At 41.6% G+C, this 25,619-nt stretch overlaps 1 protein-coding gene across 4 annotated transcripts in view; it reads right to left on the bottom strand.

Annotated features, from left to right (window-relative positions):
- Positions 1-2,028: 2,028 nt before the first annotated feature.
- Positions 2,029-25,619, bottom strand: part of LOC117518909 (lysine-specific demethylase 4A-like) — a 279,463-nt gene continuing 255,872 nt past the window's right edge. For 2 of the 4 annotated variants that reach the window (XM_034180171.1, XM_034180169.1), the window contains exons 21-22: positions 4,252-4,344; positions 2,029-2,650 (exon numbers count right to left, since the gene is read on the bottom strand). In XM_034180171.1, coding sequence (XP_034036062.1) covers positions 2,510-2,650; positions 4,252-4,344 — 234 coding nt within the window. In that variant the 3' untranslated portion in view covers positions 2,029-2,509. The remainder of the gene's footprint in view (positions 2,651-4,251; positions 4,345-25,619) is intronic. The other 2 variants (XM_034180170.1, XM_034180172.1) reach the window with 1 other exon arrangement.

The following is a 25,619-nucleotide window of genomic DNA, read 5'->3' on the forward strand; positions in this document are numbered from 1 at the left end:
ATAAAAGCTAAATTATATTTGCTGTGAGTACAAACAGTCACAATCTTTTTAAATGTGTTGGAAGACGAGTCGAAACAAGGCAGGGAAAAGAAAAAGTCCGAAAAGGGAAGGTGATACGCCAATACCCACAAATCACCAGTAGGATCCAGACCTTGTGTCAGGTGACAGCATTAAGACTTTGACCTCCTTCAGTTGGAATAACTCCTAGTGATGTTATTCTAAGAAAAATCTTAGAAATCCTTGAATTCTTAGACATTTCTTAGAATTTTTTGTTGGTAAGATGAAAGTTGTCTGCAAAGTACCTTAGGCCTTAAGAGAGGTCCTAAGGTGCCAAACTGGTTAGAGGAGGGAGGAGGACTTTTAGGAAGCCTACGTATGACTGTCTTAAACAGAGAAGATGGCAGAAAAGACAGAGAGGAAGCAGAGATATTCTCCGTATGATGGATGACAGTGAGTCAGTAACACAACCGGCTTGATCTATACTTGATCACAGCACTTAACGCTTCATATTGAACAATACTGATCTAAAAAAAATGACCCAGGCAACTGGCAAAAAAGAGTAAATCCTCCAAAAAGTGGATATTTTTCATCCCTGTTAACTAGAGAGCTTCTTAACAAGCCCCCGCTGTGTATTTTGTCAATAAAAGCCTGTGCAATGTTGTGAATGTCACACAGTCAACTGCCGTGCCCCTATCTTTTTACTTCAGCGTGTGCGCATTGCTGTGGCCTGAAAACTAACACACATGGACGCACTTATTTTTCTTTTTACATTATAGTGAGCTATGTGAGACCAGCGACCGAACCACAGCTTTGTTTTTACACTTTTTCTCTTAAAGTTCTTCAATTTTCACACACAAGCCAGAGACAATGGCGGACGTCATCAAACACACAACACTCCACACTTATGGTGCCAGCAGGACACAACCAAGCTATTCGAATAAATTTGCATATTCAGATGGAGATGTGGCTAGGGAGGAGTTTGATGCATATGCATGTGTGTTTGAATCAACGTTCAGCAGGATGTATAAACCACACGTGCGTGGATCCATGCATACGCACACTTTGATACATCTGAATATTTTTGTGCTTACACCAATTTCTGTGTTTTGGAGCATGCCATGTTTCAGTAGAAAATCCATGCAAGTTTTTGTACGAGGCCCCAGATCTGTATTGTGGATTTGGCGGATGTTTGATTTTAACATTGAAAAGCCCTTTTGATCTATATTTTAGCTCATGAAAAGTCACTTCTAGCAGGACTTTGACCTTGAAAATTTTTTCCAAGGTAAAAATTAGTGGAATTGGAAACTACTGTTGAAGGTTTGTGCTCTACGAGTGTGGTGCTCTAACTTCTAGTGTGATTCAGTTTCTGTGAAATCAGCTGAGCGTAGACAGAAACTACAAAAAAGCTTCTATTTCAGTGAGGGTGAAAAGATTTTGACCATCTGATTGGCTGTCTGAAAAGTTGTATTAATGACAGTGTGTGTTTGAAACGTTCAGAGGTTTTCAACTTAAAGCACTCGGAGCGGCTGCACAGAGGCTGTCGTGTCTCTCCATATGGAGTAACACTGCACAATGATTATCAACAGTTTGATGGTGATCTCAGTTTGAGATAATTTCATCGCCCAGCCCAACACCAACTGGAGGGTTCTTCCTGTTGATAGTTGGACATGGTAAGGTCTTAAGGGTGACTCCTGTTGTGGTTGATTACTATAAAAATAATTTGAACTGAAACAGCTTTTTGATTGTATGGTGAAGTGTGGCACCAGTTTAACAACAATAATGTCCAAAGTCCTGAATCCATGTCTAAAGCTTTGGTTGAATCTTGTTCTGTTCACAGGACGTGGATTCAGTGTGGATGGAACCTAACCCTCCAAAAAAAAATGACTACAGCATTTGAGAGCTATGTTTAACCTGAGCTGTTGGGACGGTCCGGACAGATATTACCATCCGAAGAAGACCCGTGTGCTCAAGATTTTCCGATTTATTTGTAAGAGTAAAAACAATCGGTCCTTCTCATCCAAAAAAGTGTTTTATCAACCCAAAGAAAAACTGTCAGATTGGAATAAAAGTGTTAGAGACTGATTAAGATGGTTTCCGTGACAACAAACTCAAGACATCAACAAATAAGTCAAAGTCCACCACTTCTGCAGTCTCTGAAAGCCGGCAGTCACGTACGCCATCATCAGATACACTCAGGGGGTCTGCCAGGAGTGAAGCATCATGGGATGAAGAGTTTCTGGATGCTGATGAAACATGGAGGTGCTCCGTGACTGGTGGACAACGTTACATCATACGGACGCTGCAGGTGTCAAACTTTAACAATACAAATGAGGCTCAACTGTTACCCAGAATGCCTCAGTGAAACATTCAACCTGATGCTTTATTGACAGCCAAACTGACACGTTACGGAAAAACATTTCCATAATGAGACTGACTGAAAAACAGAATAATGTCTACAATCCCAGATGACAGCAGTCAGACGGTCCCAGGTGGCAGCGTGCAGCAGCGCTCACTCCATGATGGCTCTGTAAATCACAGGCTCGATGTAATCACCACGGTAACGAGAGTTAATCACTCGTTGCCTCTTTGACTCCTGAATGATCTCTTTGTCTTCAAAAATGCCGTCAAATCGCATGTCAGATGCTTTGGACTGCAGAGAGAAACACAACACACAGCGAGCAACTGGTCAGAAATAACAAATCAAAACCACACTTTCAGGAGAAGAGATACTGGCGCTTCCTTTAGACCAAAGTGTTTTCTGAAGCCCATTTCATTTCTCCACTCTTTCCAGGATGCGTACAAACCATATCAAACTAAAAAAAAATGGTAACTTTGGGCAAACTGTGCAACAAATAAACATCACGGCTGGTGTTGCTCATCCTTTAAAAACACACCTGTTCATTTCCACATACTGACCGTCAAAGTTTACAAAAACACCAATTTCAAATTGTTAAAAAAATTCCAGTTTTCCCACTGGTTTCAATGTAAAAAACAAACAGTCTCCAAAGAAAGCCATCAAAAACAACATTTCAGAGTTTTTTCAGCAGCCGATCAAATCAGGCTAAAATATAGCTGATTATCTCAGGACATGTAGCACCAAAAGTAAAACACAATACACCAATACTTTCATAATTATTTCTTTATTTGGGACAGTCATTTCCTGGAGGTATGTACTTTAAAGCCCACTTTAAAGTGGGGGTGTGGTGGTCTGATCCACCAGCCGACATCACACATGTGAAGTGGGTGGTTTTGGTAACCCAGTTTTGGTGAAGGATACCAAGAATGTAAGAGCACCGCTGCTACATCATAAGAGGGACAGACCGAGCCTACGCACAACACAATGGATTGGATTTGTTTCCACATTGAAAACAAAAGTTGTTGAGTGCAGATGGAAGCTGCTGTGAGCGTTTTGATGGAGAGAGTGTGAGGATGACAGACGGAACAGTTGGTTAGTCTCTCTCACACACAGGCACAGACACATATACACACACACACACACACACACACACACACACACACACACACACACACACACACACACACACACACACACACAGGCACAGACACATATACACACACACACACACACACACACACACACACACACACACACACACACACACACACACACACATTGACACACATACGGACACATACTGACAGGCACAGACAGACAGACACACACACACACTGACACTGACACAGACAGACACACAGACATACACTCAGCTCAGACATTGACACACACAAACACAATGGCACAGGCACTGACAGAGACAGAGACAGAGACACACACACACACACACACACACACACACACACACACACACACACACACACACACACACACACACACACACACACACACACACACCCCTCGCTGATTTTACTTCTTCAGAGGCACACAGCAGTAACTGAGAACTCCACTTCGTTTCACAGATGGTCATGCCATCATCACCTTTGCATGTTTTGATTCTTTCATTTGTCCAGTGACAGTCAATAAGTGGGTCAACATCGACATTTCTAACAGCATCACAGCTTCCTGCTGACTTTCCTAACATGGTGTTGTTTCCTCTTCAAGCCTTCATGGACACACACTTGTAAAAACCCTAACCCGCCACAACAAAGAACAAAAATTTTAAAGACCAATGAAGAATAAGGCAGATGAAATGATGAAAACCAGCACTAAATGTCCATAACGTTGTAAATGAAAGACACTTGCACAGTCCCACAGTCTGCTTGAGAACTCACCAGTCTGGATTTGACTCTCTTCGGGAGTTCCTCATCAAGGGTGTACACATCATCCCGCTTGGCTGTCAACTGTGACCCATCTTCAAACTCAACCTGTGTTGGAGAAAACACACAAAACTACACTATTGGAGGGTTTTAACGGACTGAGACCTCAGATGAAAAATTCAACAGCCTTAAGAGAAATTTCACTGTGAATAAATAAGAACACATGGCAAGAAGAAAAACGCCAAAGTCACATCCGGCAACGCAAGATGCTCAAATATTTCACAAAGGGTTGTAATTTTTCCCTCTTCAATTTACAACCCCAATTCCAATGAAGTTGGGACGTTGTGAAAAATGTAAATCAGAATACAATGATCTGCAAATCCTCTTCAACCTATATTCAATTGAATACACCACAAAGACAAGATATTTAATGTTCAAACTGATAAACTTTAATGTTTTTGTGCAAATATTTGCTCATTTTGAAATGGATGCCTGCAACACAGTTCAAAAAAGCTGGGACAGTGGTATGTTTACCACTGTGTTACATCACCTTTCCTTCTAACAACACGCAATAAGTGTTTGGGAACTGAGGACACTAATTGTTGAAGCTTTGTAGGTGGAATTCTTTCCCATTCTTGGTTGATGTACAACTTCAGTTGTTCAACAGTCCGGTGTCTCCATTGTTGTATTTTGCACTTCATAATGCGCCACACACTTTCAATGTGCGACAGGTCTGGACTGCAGGCAGGCCAGTCGAGTACCTGCACTCTTTTACTATGAAGCCACGCTGTTGTAACACGTGCAGAATGTGGCTTGGCATTGTCTTACTGAAATAAGCAGGGACGTCCCTGAAAAAGATGCTGCTTGGATGGCAGTAAATCTAGGTAATACCCCAGTAATGGCACCCACCTCAATGGTCGGGTGTCGTGGCTGGGTTAAGGCATGCTGGGATATGTTTAACCCATTTTCTTCTCGAAGTAATCCAAGAAATCTTGTACTATAAAAGGAGAGCGACTTACAGGTGGTTGTCCATGTATAAGTGTTGCCACCGTGTCAAACAAGAACTTTGAATTATGCTTGTTTTTGTTGAGCAAATCAGAGTAATAGGTCTGCTTTATAGCCAGCAGTGTATGCTTATAGTCTAAGATAGCATCACGCCACGCAAGGTGGAATACTTCTAATTTTGAACTACGCCATTTCCATTCTAGACCTCTGGCCTTATGCTTGAGGTCATGCAATTAATCATTTAACCAAGGTGACTGTGTTTTTGGGGAGTGTGGTTTTAATAAAGGTGGTGCAATCATGTCGAGTGTAGCTTTGAGCGCTGAGTTTAAACTATCCACAAGACTGTCTCCTGATAGGGCATTTTCCAAATGTGAAGCTAAGATATCAGGCAGTCTAGCTTCAAGTTCAGTCGTAGTTGAGGAGTTGATGCATTGCCACAGTGATAAATAAGGTTGTTGTTCCACTAAACACAGCAGCGAAACTGTAAGCCTAATAAGTGAGGGATCAGAGACCACCTATGCAAGAGGCAGCAGTGCTATGTGACTAAAAGATTAATCCAGGTTTTGAGTATATTTCTTATTGTTACATGGGAAACAAGGTACCAGTAGATTCTCACAAATCCAACAAGACCAAGCATTCATGATATGCACACTCTTAAGGCTATGAAATTGGGGTATTAGTAAAAAAAAAAAAAAGTAGAAAAGGGGGTGTTCACATTAATAGTAGCATCTGCTGTTGACGCTACAAACTCAAAACTATTATGTTCAAACTGCTTTTTTAGCAATCATGTGAATCACTAAACTAGTATTTAGTTGTATAACCACAGTTTTTCATGATTTCTTCACATCTGCGAGCCATTAATTTTGTTGGTTTGGAACCAAGATTTTGCTTGTTGACTAGTGTGCTTGGGGTCATTGTCTTGTTGAAACACCCATTTCAAGGGCATGTCCGCTTCAGCATAAGGCAACATGACCTCTTCAAGTATTTTGACATATCCAAACTGATCCATGACACCCGGTATGAGATATATAGGCCCAACACCATAGTAGAAGAAACATGCCCATATCATGACGCTTGCACCACCATGCTTCACTGTCTTCACTGTGAACTGTGGCTTGAATTCAGAGTGTGGGGGTCGTCTCACAAACTGTCTGTGGCCCTTGGAACCAAACAGAAAAATTTTACTCTCATCAGTCCACAAAATATTCCTCCATTTCTCTTTAGGCCAGTTGATGTGTTCTTTGGCAAATTGTAACCTCTTCTGCACGTCTTTTATTTAACAGAGGGACTTTGCGGGGATTCTTGCAAATAAATTAGCTTCACAGAGGCATCTTCTAACTGTCACAGCACTTACAGGTAACTCCAGACTGTCTTTGATCATCCTGGAGCTGATCAATGGGTGAGCTTTTGCCATTCTGGTTATTCTTCTATCCATTTTGATGGTTGTTTTCCGTTTTCTTCCACGCGTCTCTGTTTTTTTTGTCCATTTTAAAGCATTGGAGATCACTGTAGATGAACATCTTATAATTTTTTGCACCTGCGTATAGGTTTTCCCCTCTCCAATCAACTTCTTAATCAAACTACGCTGTTCTTCTGACCAATGCATGGAACGTCCCATTTTCCTCAGCCTTTCAAAGAGAAAAGCATGTTCAACAGGTGCTGACGTCATCCTTACATGGGGGACACCTGATTCACACCTGTTTGTTCCACAAAATTGACGAACTCACTGACTGAATGCCACACTACTATTATTGTGAACACCCCCTTTTCTACTTTTTTTTTTACTAATATCCCAATTTCATAGCCTTAAGAGTGTGCATATCATGAATACTTGGTCTTGTTGGATTTGTGAGAATCTACTGAATCTACTGGTAACTTGTTTCCCATGTAACAATAAGAAATGTACTCAAAACCTGGATTAATCTTTTTAGTCACATAGCACTACTATTATTCTGAACACTACTGTATATAAGATGTCTGGAAGTGGGTTTAGGTTTGAGACATTCCACGCGGGTTGTAGGTAGCAGACACAAAATATACTCAACAAAAATATAAATGCAACACTTTTGGTTTTGCTCCCATTTTGTATGAGATGAACTCAAAGATCTAAAACTTTTTCCACATACACAATATCACCATTTCTCTCAAATATTGTTCACAAACCAGTCGAAATCTGTGATAGTGAGCACTTCTCCTTTGCTGAGATAATCCATCCCACCTCACAGGTGTGCCATACCAAGATGCTGATTAGACACCATGATTAGTGCACAGGTGTGCCTTAGACTGCCCACAATAAAAGGCCACTCTGAAAGGTGCAGTTTTGTTTTATTGGGGGGGATACCAGTCAGTATCTGGTGTGACCACCATTTGCCTCATGCAGTGCAACACATCTCCTTCGCATCATCCGTGAAGAGAACACCTCTCCAACGTGCCAAACACCAGCGAATGTGAGCATTTGCCCACTCAAGTCGGTTACGATGACGAACTGGAGTCAGGTCGAGACCCCGATGAGGACAACGAGCATGCAGATGAGCTTCCCTGAGACGGTTTCTGACAGTTTGTGCAGAAATTCTTTGGTTATGCAAACCGATTGTTTCAGCAGCTGTCCGAGTGGCTGGTCTCAGACGATCTTGGAGGTGAACATGCTGGATGTGGAGGTCCTGGGCTGGTGTGGTTACACGTGGTCTGCGGTTGTGAGGCTGGTTGGATGTACTGCCAAATTCTCTGAAACGACTTTGGAGACGGCTTATGGTGGAGACATGAACATTCAATACACAAGCAACAACTCTGGTTGACATTCCTGCTGTCAGCATGCCAATTGCACGCTCCCTCAAATCTTGCGACATCTGTGGCATTGTGCTGTGTGATAAAACTGCACCTTTCAGAGTGGCCTTTTATTGTGGGCAGTCTAAGGCACACCTGTGCACTAATCATGGTGTCTAATCAGCATCTTGGTATGGCACACCTGTGAGGTGAGATGGATTATCTCAGCAAAGGAGAAGTGCTCACTATCACAGATTTAGACTGGTTCGTGAACAATATTTGAGAAAAATGGTGATATTGTGTATGTGGAAAAAGTTTTAGATCTTTGAGTCCATCTCATACAAAATGGGAGCAAAACCAAAAGTGTTGCGTTTATATTTTTGTTGAGTGTATTTGATATTGATGGAACAGCCAACGGGCCATCCTCATTTTCAACATCATCCAATGTAATCATGGGTATTAAATTTGCAAAGCATATCCCTCTATGATTTTTATGGGCACATCTATGGAAACAGGCGACAGTCTCAACTGTCCATAGCATCTAACGCCACTGAAATGAACTGCTGAAACTCACAGACACACCTCTGTAACAGAGCCACCCTGTCAGCCAGCATCACATCTAAAACGAACCTTTCAGCAAGTTAACTTTAAACCAAATCATACATAAGGCTGGCACCGGCTCATGCTAATTCGCTAAGCTATTGAAGTGTACTCCTGATATTATGTAAAACGTAAACTGACAAAGTACAGGCAAGTAAAATACAACCCCAGTTCCAGTGAAGTTGGGATGTTGTGTAAAATGTAAATAAAAACAGAATACAATGATTTGCAAATCCTCTTAAACATACATTTAATTGAATACACCACAAAGACAAGATATTTAATGTTCAAACTGATAAACTTTATTGTTTTTATGCAAATATTTGCTCATTTTTAAATGGATGCCTGCAACACATTTCAAAAAAGTTGGGACGGGGCAACAAAAAACTGGGAAAGTTGATGACTGCTCAAAGAATACCTAATTGGAAACAGGTGAGTGTCATGATTGGGTATAAAAGGAGCATCCCCAAAAGGCTCAGCTGTTCACAAGCAAAGATGGGGCGAGGATCACCACTTTGTGAACAACTGCATGAAAAAATAGTCCAACAGTTTAAGAACAATGTTTCTCAACATTCAATTGCAAGGAATTTAGGGATTCTCTCATCTACAGTCCATAATATAATCAAGGTTCAGAGAATCTGGAGAACTTTCTACACGTAAGTGGCAAGGCCAAAAACCAACATTGAATGCCTGTGACCTTGGCCTGACCGTGTGGGCTCAGGAACACTTCAGAAAACCATTGTCAGTTAACACAGTTCGTCCCTACATCTACAAGTGCAAATTAAGACTCTATCATGCAAAGCGAAAGCCATACATCAACAACATCCAGAAACACAGGTGCCTTCTTTGGGTCCACGCTCATTTGAAATGGACAGACGCAAAGTGGAAAAGTGTGCTATGGTCTGATGAGTCCACATTTCAAATTGTTTTTTGGAAATCATGGACAATGTGTCCTCCAGACAAAAGAGGAAAAAGACCATCCAGATTGTTACCAGCACAAAGTTGAAAAGCCAGCATCTGTGATGGTTTGGGGTGTGTTAGTGCCCATGGCATGGGCAACTTACATATCTGTGATGACACCATCGATGCTGAAAGGTAGATCCAGGTTTTGGAGCAATACGAGGTCTGTTAGAAAACTATCCGACCTTTTTTTTTTTTTTTTTTGCAAAAACCATATGGATTTGAATCACGTGTGATTGCATCGGCCAAGCTTGAACCTTCATGCGCATGCGTGAGTTTTTTCATGCCTGTCGGTTGCATCATTCGCCTGTGAGCAGGCTTTGTGTGAGCAGTGGTCCACCCCCCTTGTCGGATTTTTATTGTGAGTAAAATGTCTGAACGATTTGGAGCTTTGCTGCATCAAATTTTTCCAGAAACTGTGAGAGACCTCCAGGTGGACACCATTCGGAAAATTCAGATGGCTTTCAGGGACGATTTTATGGGGTTCACACAGATTAAGGAGTGTTACAGCCGGTTTAAAGACCGCCCACAGCGGCTGAGAGCGCGCCACGCTCCGAGCGGCGATCGACAGGCTGAAACGACCAGATCATTTCCAAAGTGAAGGCTGTGTTGATCTGGGACATCGTCTGACTACCACAGAGATGGTAGAAGACGTGGACATCAGCACTTTTTCGGCACATTACACCGTTACAGGAGTTTTTGTCATGGAAAGAGGAGCGGAGGAATGCGCCACAGAGCTGCGGGACAAAAGCACCTCCGTGTTGGTTTCACAGGATGGCTTTCAGATGGCTTTCGGTGGCTTTTCAGTCGTGTGACTATCCGAGAAATTGTGGATGAGCTGGACATGCCAGAACATGTCCTGTGAGGCTTCATCATGGTGTTGCTTTGCGCCATGCGGCTCCGTCCCGACGCGCGAATTCCTTTGCACGTCTGTCTCAATGTGCCGAAAAAGTGCTGATGTCCACGTCTTCTGCAATTTCTCTGGTAGTCAGACGACGTCCCAGATCAACATTCGGCGTTCAGTTTGGAATTGAACGGCACATTCAACTGTTACAGGAGTTTTTGTCATGGAAAGAGGAGCGGAGGAATTCGAGCGTCGTGATCAGCTCCAGGATGATCAAAGACAGTCTGGAGTTACCTGTAAGTGCTGTGACAGTTAGAAGATGCCTGTGTGAGGCTAATTTATTTGCAAGAATCCCCCACAAAGTCCCTCTGTTAAATAAAAGACGTGCAGAAGAGGTTACAATTTGCCAAAGAACGCATCAACTGGCCTAAAGAGAAATGGAGGAATATTTTGTGGACTGATGAGAGTAAAATTTTTCTGTTTGGGTCCAAGGGCCACAGACAGTTTGTGAGACGACCCCCAAACTCTGAATTCAAGCCACAGTTCACAGTGAAGACAGTGAAGCAAGGTGGTGCAAGCATCATGATATGGGCATGTTTCTCCTTTTTTAAAACTTCATATCATCTTGCGGCACGTTTGGTGAGTACACATTTCTTTTATTTGTGCTTGAAAATTATTTTGGGGGACTTTTTCATACGCCCGTTTGATTGAGTGGTGTCGCAATGAAAATCTACTGTCTTTCGCCTCCGGTACCATCGCGGGATATGGAGGCGAGACCCGCAAAGAATCCCAGTCATTAAAAATATATAAACCTCTCAGCGTCCATGGAGCTCTGGGGCTCCGATTGCCGAGACGTGCGGTGCTGTGGATTTTGCCGCAAGAAGTCTGTCCTTGCAGCAACAGGTGTACCGGCCGCTTCGCATTAAAATAGCGAGCGTAATCTCAGGACTTGTGCCAAGTGTGCTGCAGCTCCATTCAGTAGACAGAGAGGTGATGCCGGTGTTGTGCACTGAATCTGGCACAACACCGGCTCCAAAGCAGACACAGGTGGTGTGAGTGGCCCGCGTCGGTGGTTAACGAGCTCGTTAACGAGCCCGCAGACTTAATAAGCGCAGCGGAGGCAGAGAGCGGGAGAGGAAGAACGGCGCCCGCTGTTGATGTCGTTACTGATCTGAGCACACAGATCTGTATCTCACATTCATTGCAGCTTACTTTTGGATGTTGAAACCAGGACGTGTATAAGTAACATTACTAACAGATAAAATCAATTTCAATGCGGGATCGGACTGAAGGCAGGAGCACGTCGTCTTGTCCCTGACGTCATGGAAATGACACGGCTGTACAAACTGTTTTCACAGAGGGCTAAAATTGTAGCTGCAAATTTGTCATTTTTAAACGAAGATTTCTCCGCTGAATTACAAATTTGGGCTTACAGATTTACTTTACTGCATTCACAAGGGTCTTATAAATACATATCAGCTATTTCTTTCTGAAATCTGACCACATTTATTTCAATGCAGGTCTACTTTAATGTAATTAAGGATAAGTTTGGTTCACTGTTGTCAACAACCTTAAATCTAGTAAATGTACAAGTGTACATTAAATGTACATTATAATGTAGATGAGCCAGAGTTCTATAAATTTATTTCTCAAGCTTGCATCCCTCCCAGGAGAATATATAATTGCAGGGGACTGGAATTGTACGTTAGATCCACTTAGAGACAGGTCTACCGGAACGGACCACACTCATCGTAAAAGCAGACTGACTATACACCAATTTATTAAAGAGTTAGATAGATCTACTCAATATCTGGAGATACAGCCCCAATTTCAGTGAAGTTGAGACGTTGTGTGAAATGTAAATATAAACAGAATACAATGATTTGCAAATCCTCTTCAACCTATATTCGGTTGAATACACCACAAAGACAAGATATTTAATGTTCAAACTGATAAACTTTATTGTTTTTGTGCAAATATTTGCTCATTTTGAAATGGATGCCTGCAGCACATTTCAAAAAAGCTGGGACAGGGGCAACAAAAGACTGGGAAAGTTGATGAATGCTCAAAGAACACCTGTTTGGAACATTCCACAGGTGAACAGGTTAATTGGAAACAGGTGAGTGTCATGATTGGGTATAAAAGGAGCATCCCCAAAAGGCTCAGCTGTTCACAAGCAAAGATGGAGCAAGGATCATCACTTTGTGAACAACTGTGTGAAAAAAATAGTCCAACAGTTTAAGAACAATGTTTCTCAATGTTCAGTTGCAAGGAATTTAGGGATTCCATCATCTACAGTACATAATATAATCAGAAGATTCAGAGAAAAATTTTTTTTTTAAATACCTTCAACTCAAAATGGCCCCAAACCAAAGCTTCAGAGTCAAATTTGGAAAAATTTATATCTAAGGACAGTGTAAGCAAAGGAGCAATATCTGAGCTGTACAATTTGTTAATGTCACATGCACAAAGAAGCTCTAATGATACACGGATGTGAGGATTTGGGTACAGAGATCTCAGCAGAAGAATGGAAATGTATTTGTAATAAAACACACTCAGACAATTAACTCAAGATTAAGCTTATTACAGTATAAATGGATAATGCGAACTTATATCACACCAGTTAAATAAATATGATAATGTCCCAGATTGGTGTACAAAATGTAGGGAAGAGAAGGGGAAGAAAAGGGGACATTATTTCATTGTATGTGGCAATGTCAAAAAATCAAGGCTTTCTGGGAAGAAGTTACAAAAGCAATCGAAAAAGTTATCTCAAAACATCTCTTGATGAACCCTGCCCTTTTTATTTTAGGTTCATATCCCACAGGTCACATATATTCCCGAAATGAACGAATACTGATCGATTTGTGCCTTTTAAAAGCTAAGAAATTGATTGCATTATTTTGGAAAAAAAAGAGTAGACTAAATGTTACCTGTTGGATTTAGCAGATGTTGCAAGTTCTACCCTTGGAAAAATAACATATATTCAGAGAGGGAAATCAGACTTGTTTGAGAATATTTGGGGACCACTTATTTTATTTGTAAGACCTGGATTTAGTGGAAGAAGAAGACCGAGCATTAACTGTTGTAAACCTATCACAGTGGCTTATATGGCTTCACATTATGAAACAATGAAGGACTTTAAGTTTGTAAGGAATCTGAAAAGTTTTTGACTTGTGTTTTGTCTGAGAACTTTGTTTTTTTTTTTGTGTGTGTGTGTGTGTGTGTCGGTTTGGTGTTTTTTTTCTTTAAGTACAGTTCTATTAAATCTGATGTTCTGTCTATGCATTCACCAGATACTCACATAACCCATGTCACAGGATGGAACTGGACTGTTGCACCGCTATAATGTTTTTGTACTTTTGAAAAGGTGTTGAATTGTACTGGTGGTGTACCTGAGTAAAATCTCAATAAAAAGAGTTTAAAAAAATCTGGAAAAAGTCGTTTCACTGCGGCTTGTGGACCACCTTACTAAGAATAATCTTTTTGAGCCACTGCAGTCTGCATTTACAAAATATCATTCCACAGAGACGGCTCTCACTAAAGTGGTGAATGATCTTCTGCTTGCAATGGATTCAGACACACCACGGTTCTAGTGCTGTTGGATCTCAGTGCTGCATTTGATACCGTGGATCATCATATTCTATTCGATAGGCTGGAGAATCATTTTGGGATTACTGGGAGTGCCCTTGCATGGTTGACATCATACCTGACCAGTTCTCATTGTGTTTTGAACAATAACACTACCTCTACCCTGAGTGACATGAAATTTGGGGATCCACAGGGGTCTGTCTTAGGCCCCCTGCTTTTCTCCCTTTATATAACACCCCTTGGGCACATATTGCGGCGTTTTGGGACTACCTTTCACTGTTATACTGATGATACTCAGTTACACATGCCGATAACTGCTGGTAATCTCATCCACATAAAATCCTTAGAAGACTGCCTTGCATCAGTGAGAAGCTGGATGTCAAGCAACTTCCTAGTTTTAAACTCTGGTAAGACTGAAATGACGGTTCTTGGTCCAGTGAGACATTGGCATCAATTTGACCAACTAACGCTTAGCCTAGGCTTGTGTGTCATACATCACACTGACAAAGTGAGGAACCATGGAGTTTTGATCTTATGTTGTACTTTGACCTCCACATTAGAGATATTACGAAGGACTGCTTTCTTCCACCTGCGAAATATAGCGAAGATTCGTCCTATCCTGTTTATTGCTGATGCTGAGACCCTGATTCATGCAGTTGTCTTTTCTAGATTGGACTACTGCAATGTCCTATTTTCTGGTTTACCGCAGTCCAGCATTAGGGGTCTCTAATTGGTTGAAAATGCTGCTGCCAGACTTTTGACACGAAGCAGAAAGTTTGACCACATTACACCCATTTTGGCATCTCTTCACTGGCTTGCTGTCCCTGTGAGATCAGATTTTAAGGTTCTGCTACTAGCCTATAAAGTTGTTCATGGACTGGCACCTCCCTACTTAGCTGACCTAATTAAACCCTAAGTACCAGCCCGGGCTTTGTATCCCTAGGGTGAATAAAAAGTCTGCGGGTCACAGAGCTTTCTCTTATGGTGCCCCTGTTATGTGAAATGATCTCCCTGCATCAATAAAACAGTCAGATTCTGTAGTGACTTTCAAGTCCAGACTTAAGACGCACTTATTTTCCTTTTCATATGGCTAGCATACTGGCATTATATGTTACTATGCTTTTTACTCTTTTCAATTCATTTTATTAGGAAACGGAGTGGGCCGCGGCTTCAACTTTATCTAAATTCTGGGTGTTTTAGTGAAGCTTAGGGCTAGTGGCCGGCGATCACCTTAGTATTTCTTTTGTTCTTCTTGTTTAATGCTGACAATTTATACTGTATTTGTTGTCTTTCTGATGCCTGATTCTGTTTTTGTTCTCTCTATTTGAAGTGCAGCTCCATTCAGAAATGGGAGTGGTGTCTGTTTCTGAAACCCCCTTTCCTGTGCACTGGCAACATTTCCTGTATATTCGTTTTGTGAATTGTTTTGCAATTTGTGTCAGTAGCATGGCCCAAGCAAAGGGTCACCTCTTTCAGTCTGGTCTGCTTGAGGTTTCTTCCTCAGAGGGAGCTTTTCCTTACCACTGCCACCTGTGTGCTTGCACTGGGGGTTGGTAAGGTTAGACCTTACTTGTGTGAAGCACCTTGAGGCAACTTTGTTTTGATTTGGTGCTATATAAATGAAAAATAAACTGAAATTGAAACTAATGCAAAGTATACATTGATCCATGAACTAGAATTTAAAAAAATGCATGCGGCAGTGCACCAAAAAAATAAAATAAAATAAAATAAAAATAAAATCAATAAACCTAATTTAACATGCTATAGCAAGTAATCAAATAATTTTTACAGAACAGTTTCTTCTTAATATAGATGAACTTAAGCTCCCACCGCAGGAAGCAGCTGGCCTGGAATCACCTATAACCATGGACAAAATAAGAAGGGCGATTTTTTTCAATGAAAAATGGGAAGTCATCGGTTTATGACAGACTCAGGTGGAATATTATAAAACCTTTGCAGCTATTGTTGTTCAAGTTTTACAAAGGGTGTATCAAGAGATATTTGATAGGGGTCGTGTAGCTCCAACTTTTAATGAAGCGGTAATCTCATTAATTCCCAAAACAGTTAAAGACGCAGCAGATCCTTCCAATTTTCAAACCTATCAGTCTCCTCAATCTTGATTGTAAGATCAGGCCTGGATCCAGACCGGTTTGGACCGATGCAGTTGCATCGGCCAATTTGTTTTACGCATCGTTCGTCATTGGTAAAAAAAAAATCTTGAATAATAGTGCCGAACGTGTCCCCGCGGTGAACACAGCTTTTCGGTGGTTTTCACGTCAACCTATAGTCTGTTTCAGAGTCATACGGACGTACAAATAAAGTTGGATATTCAGGGTTTGGTCTGCAGCGGCTCTGTAATCAACTGTTTCTACAGCGTGGCTCCACTTTGAAGCCGTGAACCACTGAAGCAATGCTTCGATCCACTAGCTCGTTGGTTCTTTGATTCGCTGCTCTTCAGAAAATGCAAGTCCACTTCTTAACCCCTCTCAAAGCCATTAAAATACCGTGAGTCACTTTTGTGTGGATTAAAGTCACTAACTGGGACTCTTGTCTTGTTGCTGTCAAGAAACGAGAATCGTCCTCCATTCCGTTCACACAGCTCGAAACGCTGCGTGGCTCTTTGCTGAGACAAAGTCCGGTCGGAATAACTTCAAAACGAATCACCACTTTAAATAACGTGACACATCTTTCCAAACGTTGTAATACAGACAAGAAACTACAATTGACTAAAATGTTTTTTCCTCCCAAAATGAGACGTGCTGTATTTTCTTTACAAATTACATCCTGAAGTGAAGCACAGCAGCTGTAAGAGCTCAGCTCAGATATATGGAAACACATTCATGTCAATAATGTCTGAAAGGAAATGCTTTTGACAAAAACTACAGATTTTGTTTATTCCTATTTATGTCCAGAGATCAAGGATCCACCATGTAGAGTTTATTATGTCCAAAGTTTAAGGATCCAGTGACCAATTTCATATTTATGTCAGGCTTTGGGTCCTGTTTGCTGCTTTCCTGGTTTTGGTTTGCTTATATTGTTTTGTCTCTTGCTGGGGGGTTTTTCCTGTCTGGATCTGTCTGTCGCTTTCTGTGTTGTCTGTCTGTGTTTTCTGGTGGTGGGTGTGTCTTTCTCCCTGGCCACTCCTTTCTGGGGCGTTCCACACACACCTGCTCTCAATCTGTACCTCATCACCTGGGTGCACATAAGCTCCTTTGTTTGCCTCATTTCTTCACTAGATTGTTGCGCCTTGTGCCTACTCTCCAGCTCTGTATTGTATTCTTGTCCTGCCTGCTTCACGTGTGTTACGACTACCTGCCTGTATCCTCGACCACGCCTACTGCCTGATGTTTCTGTTTGTATCACTCTTGTTGGACTGCCTTTCCGTGTACCGAACCTCATTTACTGTTTCGCGTCCAGCCTATTCCGCCCTTCAGACCTGTCAGAACAATCTGGCCAACAATGGACGCAGCGGACTCTACGACTTTCCAGCTTGCGGTTCGTCACCACAGTATCCAGCTTGCGGTTCGTCACCACAGTAAGCAACTTGCCCAGCAAGAGGATCAGCTCACCGCTCTTAGTACCGGTCTTGGTGAGTTAGCTCAGCGACAGGATGCTTTCATGACGTCCGTAAGCTCCCAGTTGGAACGGCTCCTGTCAAAACTTCCTATTCAGGCCAGCCCGGACCCAGCAAGAAGCAACACCTGCTCGCCGGTGCCACTTCCGCCCGCCGCCATGACGACCATTGCACCGGAAGCAGCCATCTGTACTCATGTTTCCTGCCCTGAACGATTCTCCGGGGAAACTGGTGACGTCATGCCCTTTATCACGCAATGTGAGTTGCATTTTGAACTGATGCCCTGTATGTTCCCGTCCGATCGGACGAAGATAGCATACTTGATCTCCCATTTGTCGGGCCGGGCTGCGGCGTGGGCTACTGCAGAGTGGAGCCATCAGTCGCCATCTTGCTCCTCCCTTCAAGCTTTCACCGCGGCGCTCGAGCAGATATTCCAGCACACACCGCCGGGACGCGAGGCGGCGCGCTCCCTACTGAGGCTCAAGCAGGGCACTCGCCGAGTGGCGGATTACGCTGTGGACTTCCGCATCCTGGCCACCAAGAGAGAGTGGAATCCAGCTGCACTTCAGGATGTGTTCTTCCAGGGACTGTCCGCCGAGATTCGTGATAAGCTGATCGCCGCCGAATTACCTGAGGAGTTGGACGAGTTGATCGCACTGGCAATCCGGATCGACCGACGTTTGGCGGAACGATCTCGCCGCGAGCCGCCTCGTCTGCCCCGGCGCGCCTTCGCCTCGCACCCGAATCCCACCACGGCTCTTCACTCCAACGTCAAACGGCCTGGGACTAATGAGCCGACGCAGCACGGCCGCATGCATCTGTCGCAGGAGGAACGACAGCGGAGACGTGACGAGGGACTGTGTTTCTATTGCGGTAAATCAAGTCATTTGAATGCTTGTTGTCCAGTCAGGGGTGCTTCTGCAAGACCTCAGGCCTTAGTACGGGTGAGTCACAGCTCTATTTTTTCTTCTAATTCGCAGAATTATATTCCTGCTCAATTGCAATCTGATCACAATTCAGAAATGGTGCATGCCCTCGTAGATTCTGGGTCTGATGCCAATTTAATATTACTCTCCCTCGCCAAGTCCTTGCACCTTAAATTGTTTTCCATCTCACGACCTCTGGCAGTCAGGGCGGTGGACGGACATGAGCTTGGGAGAATCACTCATCGCACTCAGTCCGTCCGACTAATTATCAATGAGAACCATGTGGAAACAATCAGTTTTTTAGTGCTGGATAAAATGACTCACTCCATCATTCTGGGGCATCCCTGGCTGCAACGGCACAGTCCCAATTTCGATTGGGCTAAGGGTACGATAACTGGATGGGGGCCTTCGTGCCCCGGAAAATGTTTAATCAGCCATAAGCTAATGCCTACGCTCGTTCAGACGGAACTGGCCGGGGTCCCGCCTTGTTATCATGACCTTGCAACAGTGTTTAGTAAATCTAACGCTAAATCACTCCCATCTCATCGTATGTACGATTGCGCCATTGACTTGTTGCCTGGGGCCAGTCCTCCCCGAGGGAAATTATACTCGCTGTCCACCCCTGAACGTACCGCCATGCAGGCATACATACAGGAATCGTTGGACGCAGGATTAATATGGCCCTCATAGTCCCCTGCAGGGGCATGATTTTTCTTTGTGGAGAAAAAGGATAAGACGCTTTGGCCTTGCATAGATTATCGAGGGTTAAACGACATAACTGTGAAGAACCGTTATCCCTTACCTTTGATGACACATATCACCATTGTGATATGTGTACAATTGTGATGTATTTGTATATATATTTAGTCATGGACATGATGAATATTGTTACCTGCTGGACTGTTTCTAATTTTGATTGGTATCAATGGAAAATGTCTTCTGTGAACTGTCTGTATCTCAATATATTATTATTAAGAATATATGCAGTCATATTTTTATTGATTTTATTAATTGAAAAAAAAAATCATATAGATTCTGGTATAATTGAAAGATTTTGGCAATAAATTTGATCCCGTTTACAGTCAATTTTTGTTATAGTGTTGTTTTTTAGGACATCATATTCATACAAATAAGAAGTGTTCACTATGGTCCATGAAGTATAATAAATATATTAAAAGAAGTGTGACAGTGTATGTTGCACATGAATAAAAGAATGAGGATTATTGAATAACAAGATGCGTGCGATTTTTATTTTATCATTGGGCAAAAATGCATCTGTCAGATTTTCACTCTGGATCCAGTCCTGAAGATCCTTATAAAAATCTTAGTGACACGTTTACAATTTGTTTTACCGAGCAGCATTCATCCCAGTCAGGTTGGTTTCATGAAAAATAGAACTTCAACTGATAATGTTAGATTCCTGTTACACTTAATGTGGCTGAGCCAATCTCAAAATACTCCTATAACTGCTATCTCCTTAGACGCTGAGAAGGCCTTTGATAGAGTGTAGTGGCAATTTCTGTTCTCCTCCCTATCTCATTTTGGTTTCAACTCCAAATTCACGAAATGTTTAAAAATGCTGTATAAAGAACCCAAGGCGGCAGTGATGACAAATGGAATAATTTCCCCTTTCTTTAATCTGACCCGGGGAACTAGACATGGATGCTCACTGAGCCCATTATTCTTCACCATCTTTTTTAGAGATCCTAGCAGTGTCTATTAGAGCACACCCTGGAATATGAGGTGTAAAAAGAGGAGACACTGAACATAAATTATTACTATACGCTGATGACATTTTAGCAGTAATATCTGAACCTTTGACTTCTCTACCACACCTGATGGACACCATTCAAATTTTTTCAAAACTTTCGGGATACTCCATTAATTGGAGCAAATCTGAGGCAATGCCTCTCTCCAAATCATGTATTTCATCTATGGTGGAAAAGTTTAATTTCAGGTGGCTACGACACGGAATGAAGTATCTTGGCATTAAACTTTATGAGGATATAGATGAAATAGTGGCACTAAACTTTAACCCTTGACTTCAAAAGATAATTAAACAGAAATACAATGACTTTTTAAGGTAGTTTGAATCTTTGATTTCTAAATAATAATGTTCCTCGTAAATTATAACTGGAGTATGCAAACGGTCAAACAAAGGATGAGTTGGCTCTCGATAAGGCTTCTTGCTAATAATTCTTATAGCTTTCTTTTGAAGTAAAAATATAGGATTTGTATTAGTTTTGTAGGTGGTTTCCCAAACTTCAATACAGTAGGTCATGTATGGAACAAGTAATGAATGATATAAAGTAACTAATGAGTGTTGGGGGAGGAAGTCTTGTGCTTTATACAAAATAGCAATGATCGTTGACATTTTTGATTTTACATAATTTATATGTGTTTTCCAGCTTAAATTATTGTCAATAAAGACCCCAAGAAATTTAGTTTCATTAACAAGTTCAATTTCAATATTGCGTACTCATAAATTTCTACATGAGTTACTTGGGCTTATTACCAAATATGATACACTTCGTTTGCCAAAGTGAAGCGACAATTTGTTAGAATCAAACCATCCCTTAAACCTCCGCAGTTCCCTCTCCATTGTGTCCAGAACCTCTCCCAAATGATCCCCACTACAAAACGCAGTCATGTCATCAGTAAATAAATTACATCTCACAATCTTAGAATCTAAACATATGTCACTGATATATAAAAAAAAAACAGCAAAGGCCCGAGGTCTGAGACCTGGGGCAGCCCACACTGCACCTCAAAAATTCAGAATTTATCCCACCCAAGTGAACACTGTTGGAAAAATAACTAGCAATCCAATTGTGAGCCACTCCCCTGTTGCCATACTTCCATAATTTATCCAATAGCAAGGCATGATCTATAGTATCAAATGCTTTCTGTCGGTCAAAAAAACCCATACGGTATATTATTTGTTTTCAATTGCATTTGTGAAATGCTCCACAAAATCAACTACCGCCAGTAAAGTAGTACAGTTCTTTCTAAATCCATACTGCTGCTCATTTAGTATGTGATGTTTGGATATAAAATCATTGAACCTCTTACAGAATACTTTTTCCAGGATTTTTGAAAATTGAGGTAGCAGTGAGATTGGCCTGAAGTTTGAAAAAAACATGTTTATCACCAGATTTCAACAGCGGTATCACTTTAGATATTTTCATTTTCACTTAATGAGATGTTACAGATATAAGTTAAAGGTTTAATGACACAATCAATTATATTTTTTTATCAAAGGCATACAGTTTGGGCACCCCTGATAATTTTCATGATTTTCCTTTATAAATCATTGGTTGTCTGGGTCAGAAATTTCAGTTAGATATATCATATAGCAGACGAACACAGTGATATTTGAAAAGTGAAATGAAGTTTATATGATTTACAGAAAGTGTGCAAAAATTCTTTAAACAAAATTAGGCAGGTGCATAAATTTTACTGATTTGAATACATTTAGCACTAATTATTGGAAAACAAAATTGGTTTGGGAAGCTCAATGACCCTTGACCTCTTACACAGGTGAATCCAACAAAGATTGTTCAACATCAGGGGAGGGATACAAAAAGCTAGCTCAGCGATTTCAGCTGTCAGTTTCCACTGTGAGGAACATTGTGAGGAAATAAAAGACTGCAGACACAGTACAACTTAAGGCCTGAATTGGCAGGCCAAGAAAAATCTTAGCCGGGCTGAAGCGAAGCATGGTGAGAACAGTCATAGTCAACCCACAGACCTGCTCCAAAGACCTACAACATGATGTTGCTGCAGATAGTGTCTCTGTGCATCGTTCAACTATACAGTGCACTTTGCACAAAGAGATGCTGTATGATGCTGTAAAGCCGTGGTCACAACCCGCCGTACTTGCACGTGTGTGCAGTCTACTTGCAAAACGTGGGCTAAATTTGGAGATCCGTACGTCGTAATTACTGCCTCAGTACGAATTTAGGAGCACGCAGACACACGCAGACACGCCGTAGAGGTTTTAGTGCATGCAGAACTTTCGCTGCGATCAGGCTGCGGATTCACCAGCAGTACAGATGACGCACATTGTGAGTACTGCCTCAGTACAGATTCAAAGCAGCACATTTTCATTCAATTACTATTGAATTAACCAAATCCCTACGTAGGCAGTACGGATTACGGCACTAACCACATACTATGGAGGCTGACAGACATGCATGCACGACGCAGCTTCTCACTTGAACTTGGATTTTATTTCCAAACTTCAGCAACACAGACACTCCACAGCTTCAGTCTGTAACTTTTTGTCCAGCTGTAACTTTTCGAGGCAAGTAAACACTCGTACAACTGGCCGCTGCAGGCTGGACATGCTCATGCATCGCCAACGCCGAAAAACACCTGCCGCTCCGGTCCCGCTCATAAAAAAGAAAAGCTGACTCCACACACACACTGCTTTATTGTCAACTCTCTGTATCGTTACACTCCTAGAGACGTGCGTTGAACGTACTCCCTCCCTCCTCTTGCTACTGCCTCCGTACGTTTTCACAAAAACGTTGTGGCCGTGGCATCCGCAGAAAAAGTACAGCGAAAAAAAAAAACGCACAGTGGGTTGTGACCGGCGCTTAATGCAGAAGAAGCCTTTTCTGTGTACACGCCACAAACAGAGTAGCTTGAGATATGCTAAAGCACATTTGGACAAGCCAGCTTCATTTTGGAATAAGGTGCTGTGGACTGTTAAAACTAAAATTGAGTTATTTGGACATAACAAAGGGTGGTATGCATGGCTGAAAAAGAACACAGCATTCCAAGAAAAACTCTTGCTACCTACAGTAAAATTTGGACGTGGTTCCATTTTGCTGTGGGGCTGTGTGGCCAATGCAGGTACTGGGAATCTTGTTAAAGTTGAGGGTCACATGGATTCCAGTCAATATCAGCAGATTCTTGAGAACAATGTTCATGAATCATTGACAAAGTTGAAGTTGTGCCGGGGCTGGATCTTTCAACAAGACAACAACCCTAAACACTGCTCAAAATCTACTAAGGCATTCATGCAGAGGAACAAGTACAATGTTCTGGAATGGCCAACTCAGTCCGCAGACCTGAATATTATTGAAAATCTGTGGTGTGACTTTAAGCAGGCTGTCCATGCTCGGAAATCAACAAACCTGAGATGTTTTGTAAAGAAGAATGGTCCAAAATACCTTCAACCAGAATCCAGACTCTCACTGGAAGCTATAGGAAGCATTTAGAGGCTGTATTTCTGTAAAAGGAGGATCTACTAAATATTGATGTATTCTTTCTGTTGGGGTTCCCAAATTTATGCAACTGCCTAGTTTTTTTTAAAAGAATTATTGCACACTTTCTATAAATCCTATAAACTTCATTTCACTTATCAAATATCAGTGTGTTTGTCTGCTATATGATATATTTCACTGAAACTGCTGATCCAAACAACCAATGATTTATAAAGGAAAATCATGGAAGTCATCAGGGGTGCCCAAACTTTTACATACCACTGTATATTTTGGTGTTTGCAAAAAATTTTAAATTGAGGTCCTGTGCAGGAGTAAATTGTGAAAACTCAGTTGCCATTATAAAAGAAATCAAATCAAATCAAATTTATTTAAAAAAGCGCCAAATCACAACAAACAGTTGCCCCAAGGCGCTTTATATTGTAAGGCAAAAGCCATACAATAATTACAGAAAAACCCCAACGGTCAAAACGACCCCCTGTGAGCAAGCACTTGGCAACAGTGGGAAGGAAAAACTCCCTTTTAACAGGAAGAAACCTCCAGCAGAATCAGGCTCAGGGAGGGGCAGTCTTCTGCTGGGACTGGTTGGGGCTGAGGGAGAGAACCAGGAAAAAGACATGCTGTGGAGGGGAGCAGAGATCAATCACTAATGATTAAATGCAGAGTGGTGCATACAGAGCAAAAAGAGAAAGAAACACTCAGTGCATCATGGGAACCCCCCAGCAGTCTACGTCTATAGCAGCATAACTAAGGGATGGTTCAGGGTCACCTGATCCAGCCCTAACTATAAGCTTTAGCAAAAAGGAAAGTTTTAAGCCTAATCTTAAAAGTAGAGAGGGTGTCTGTCTCCCTGATCTGAATTGGGAGCTGGTTCCACAGGAGAGGAGCCTGAAAGCTGAAGGCTCTGCCTCCCATTCTACTCTTAAAAACCCTAGGAACTACAAGTAAGCCTGCAGTCTGAGAGTGAAGTGCTCTATTGGGGTGATATGGTACTATGAGGTCCCGAAGATAAGATGGGACCTGATTATTCAAAACCTTATAAGTAAGAAGAAGAATTTTAAATTCTATTCTAGAATTAAAAGGAAGCAAATGAAGAGAGGCCAATATGGGTGAAATATGCTCTCTCCTTCTAGTCCCTGTCAGTACTCTAGCTGCAGCATTTTGAATTAACTGAAGGCTTTTCAGGGAACTTTTAGGACAACCTGATAATAATGAATTACAATAGTCCAGCCTAGAGGAAATAAATGCATGAATTAGTTTTTCAGCATCACTCTGAGACAAGACCTTTCTAATTTTAGAGATATTGCGCAAATGCAAAAAAGTAGTCCTACATATTTGCTTAATATGCGCATTGAAGGACATATCCTGATCAAAAATGACTCCAAGATTTCTCACAGTATTACTAGAGGTCAGGGTAATGCCATCCAGAGTAAGGATCTGGTTAGACACCATGTTTCTAAGATTTGTGGGGCCAAGTACAATAACTTCAGTTTTAACTGAATTTAAAAGCAGGAAATTAGAGGTCATCCATGTCTTTATGTCTGTAAGACATTCCTGCAGTTTAACTAATTGGTGTGTGTCCTCCTCTGGCTTCATGGATAGATAAAGCTGGGTATCATCTGCGTAACAATGAAAATTTAAGCAATGCTTTCTAATAATACTGCCTAAGGGAAGCATGTATAAAGCGAATATAATTGGTCCTAGCACAGAACCTTGTGGAACTCCATAATTAACCTTAGTCTGTGAAGAAGACTCCCCATTTACATAAACAAATTGTAATCTATTAGATAAATATGATTCAAACCACTGCAGCGCAGTGCCTTTAATACCTATGGCATGCTCTAATCTCTGTAATAAAATTTTATGGTCAACAGTATCAAAAGCAGCAC

Source organism: Thalassophryne amazonica, chromosome 10, assembly GCF_902500255.1.
Source record: "Thalassophryne amazonica chromosome 10, fThaAma1.1, whole genome shotgun sequence".
Lineage (NCBI taxonomy): Eukaryota > Metazoa > Chordata > Actinopteri > Batrachoidiformes > Batrachoididae > Thalassophryne > Thalassophryne amazonica.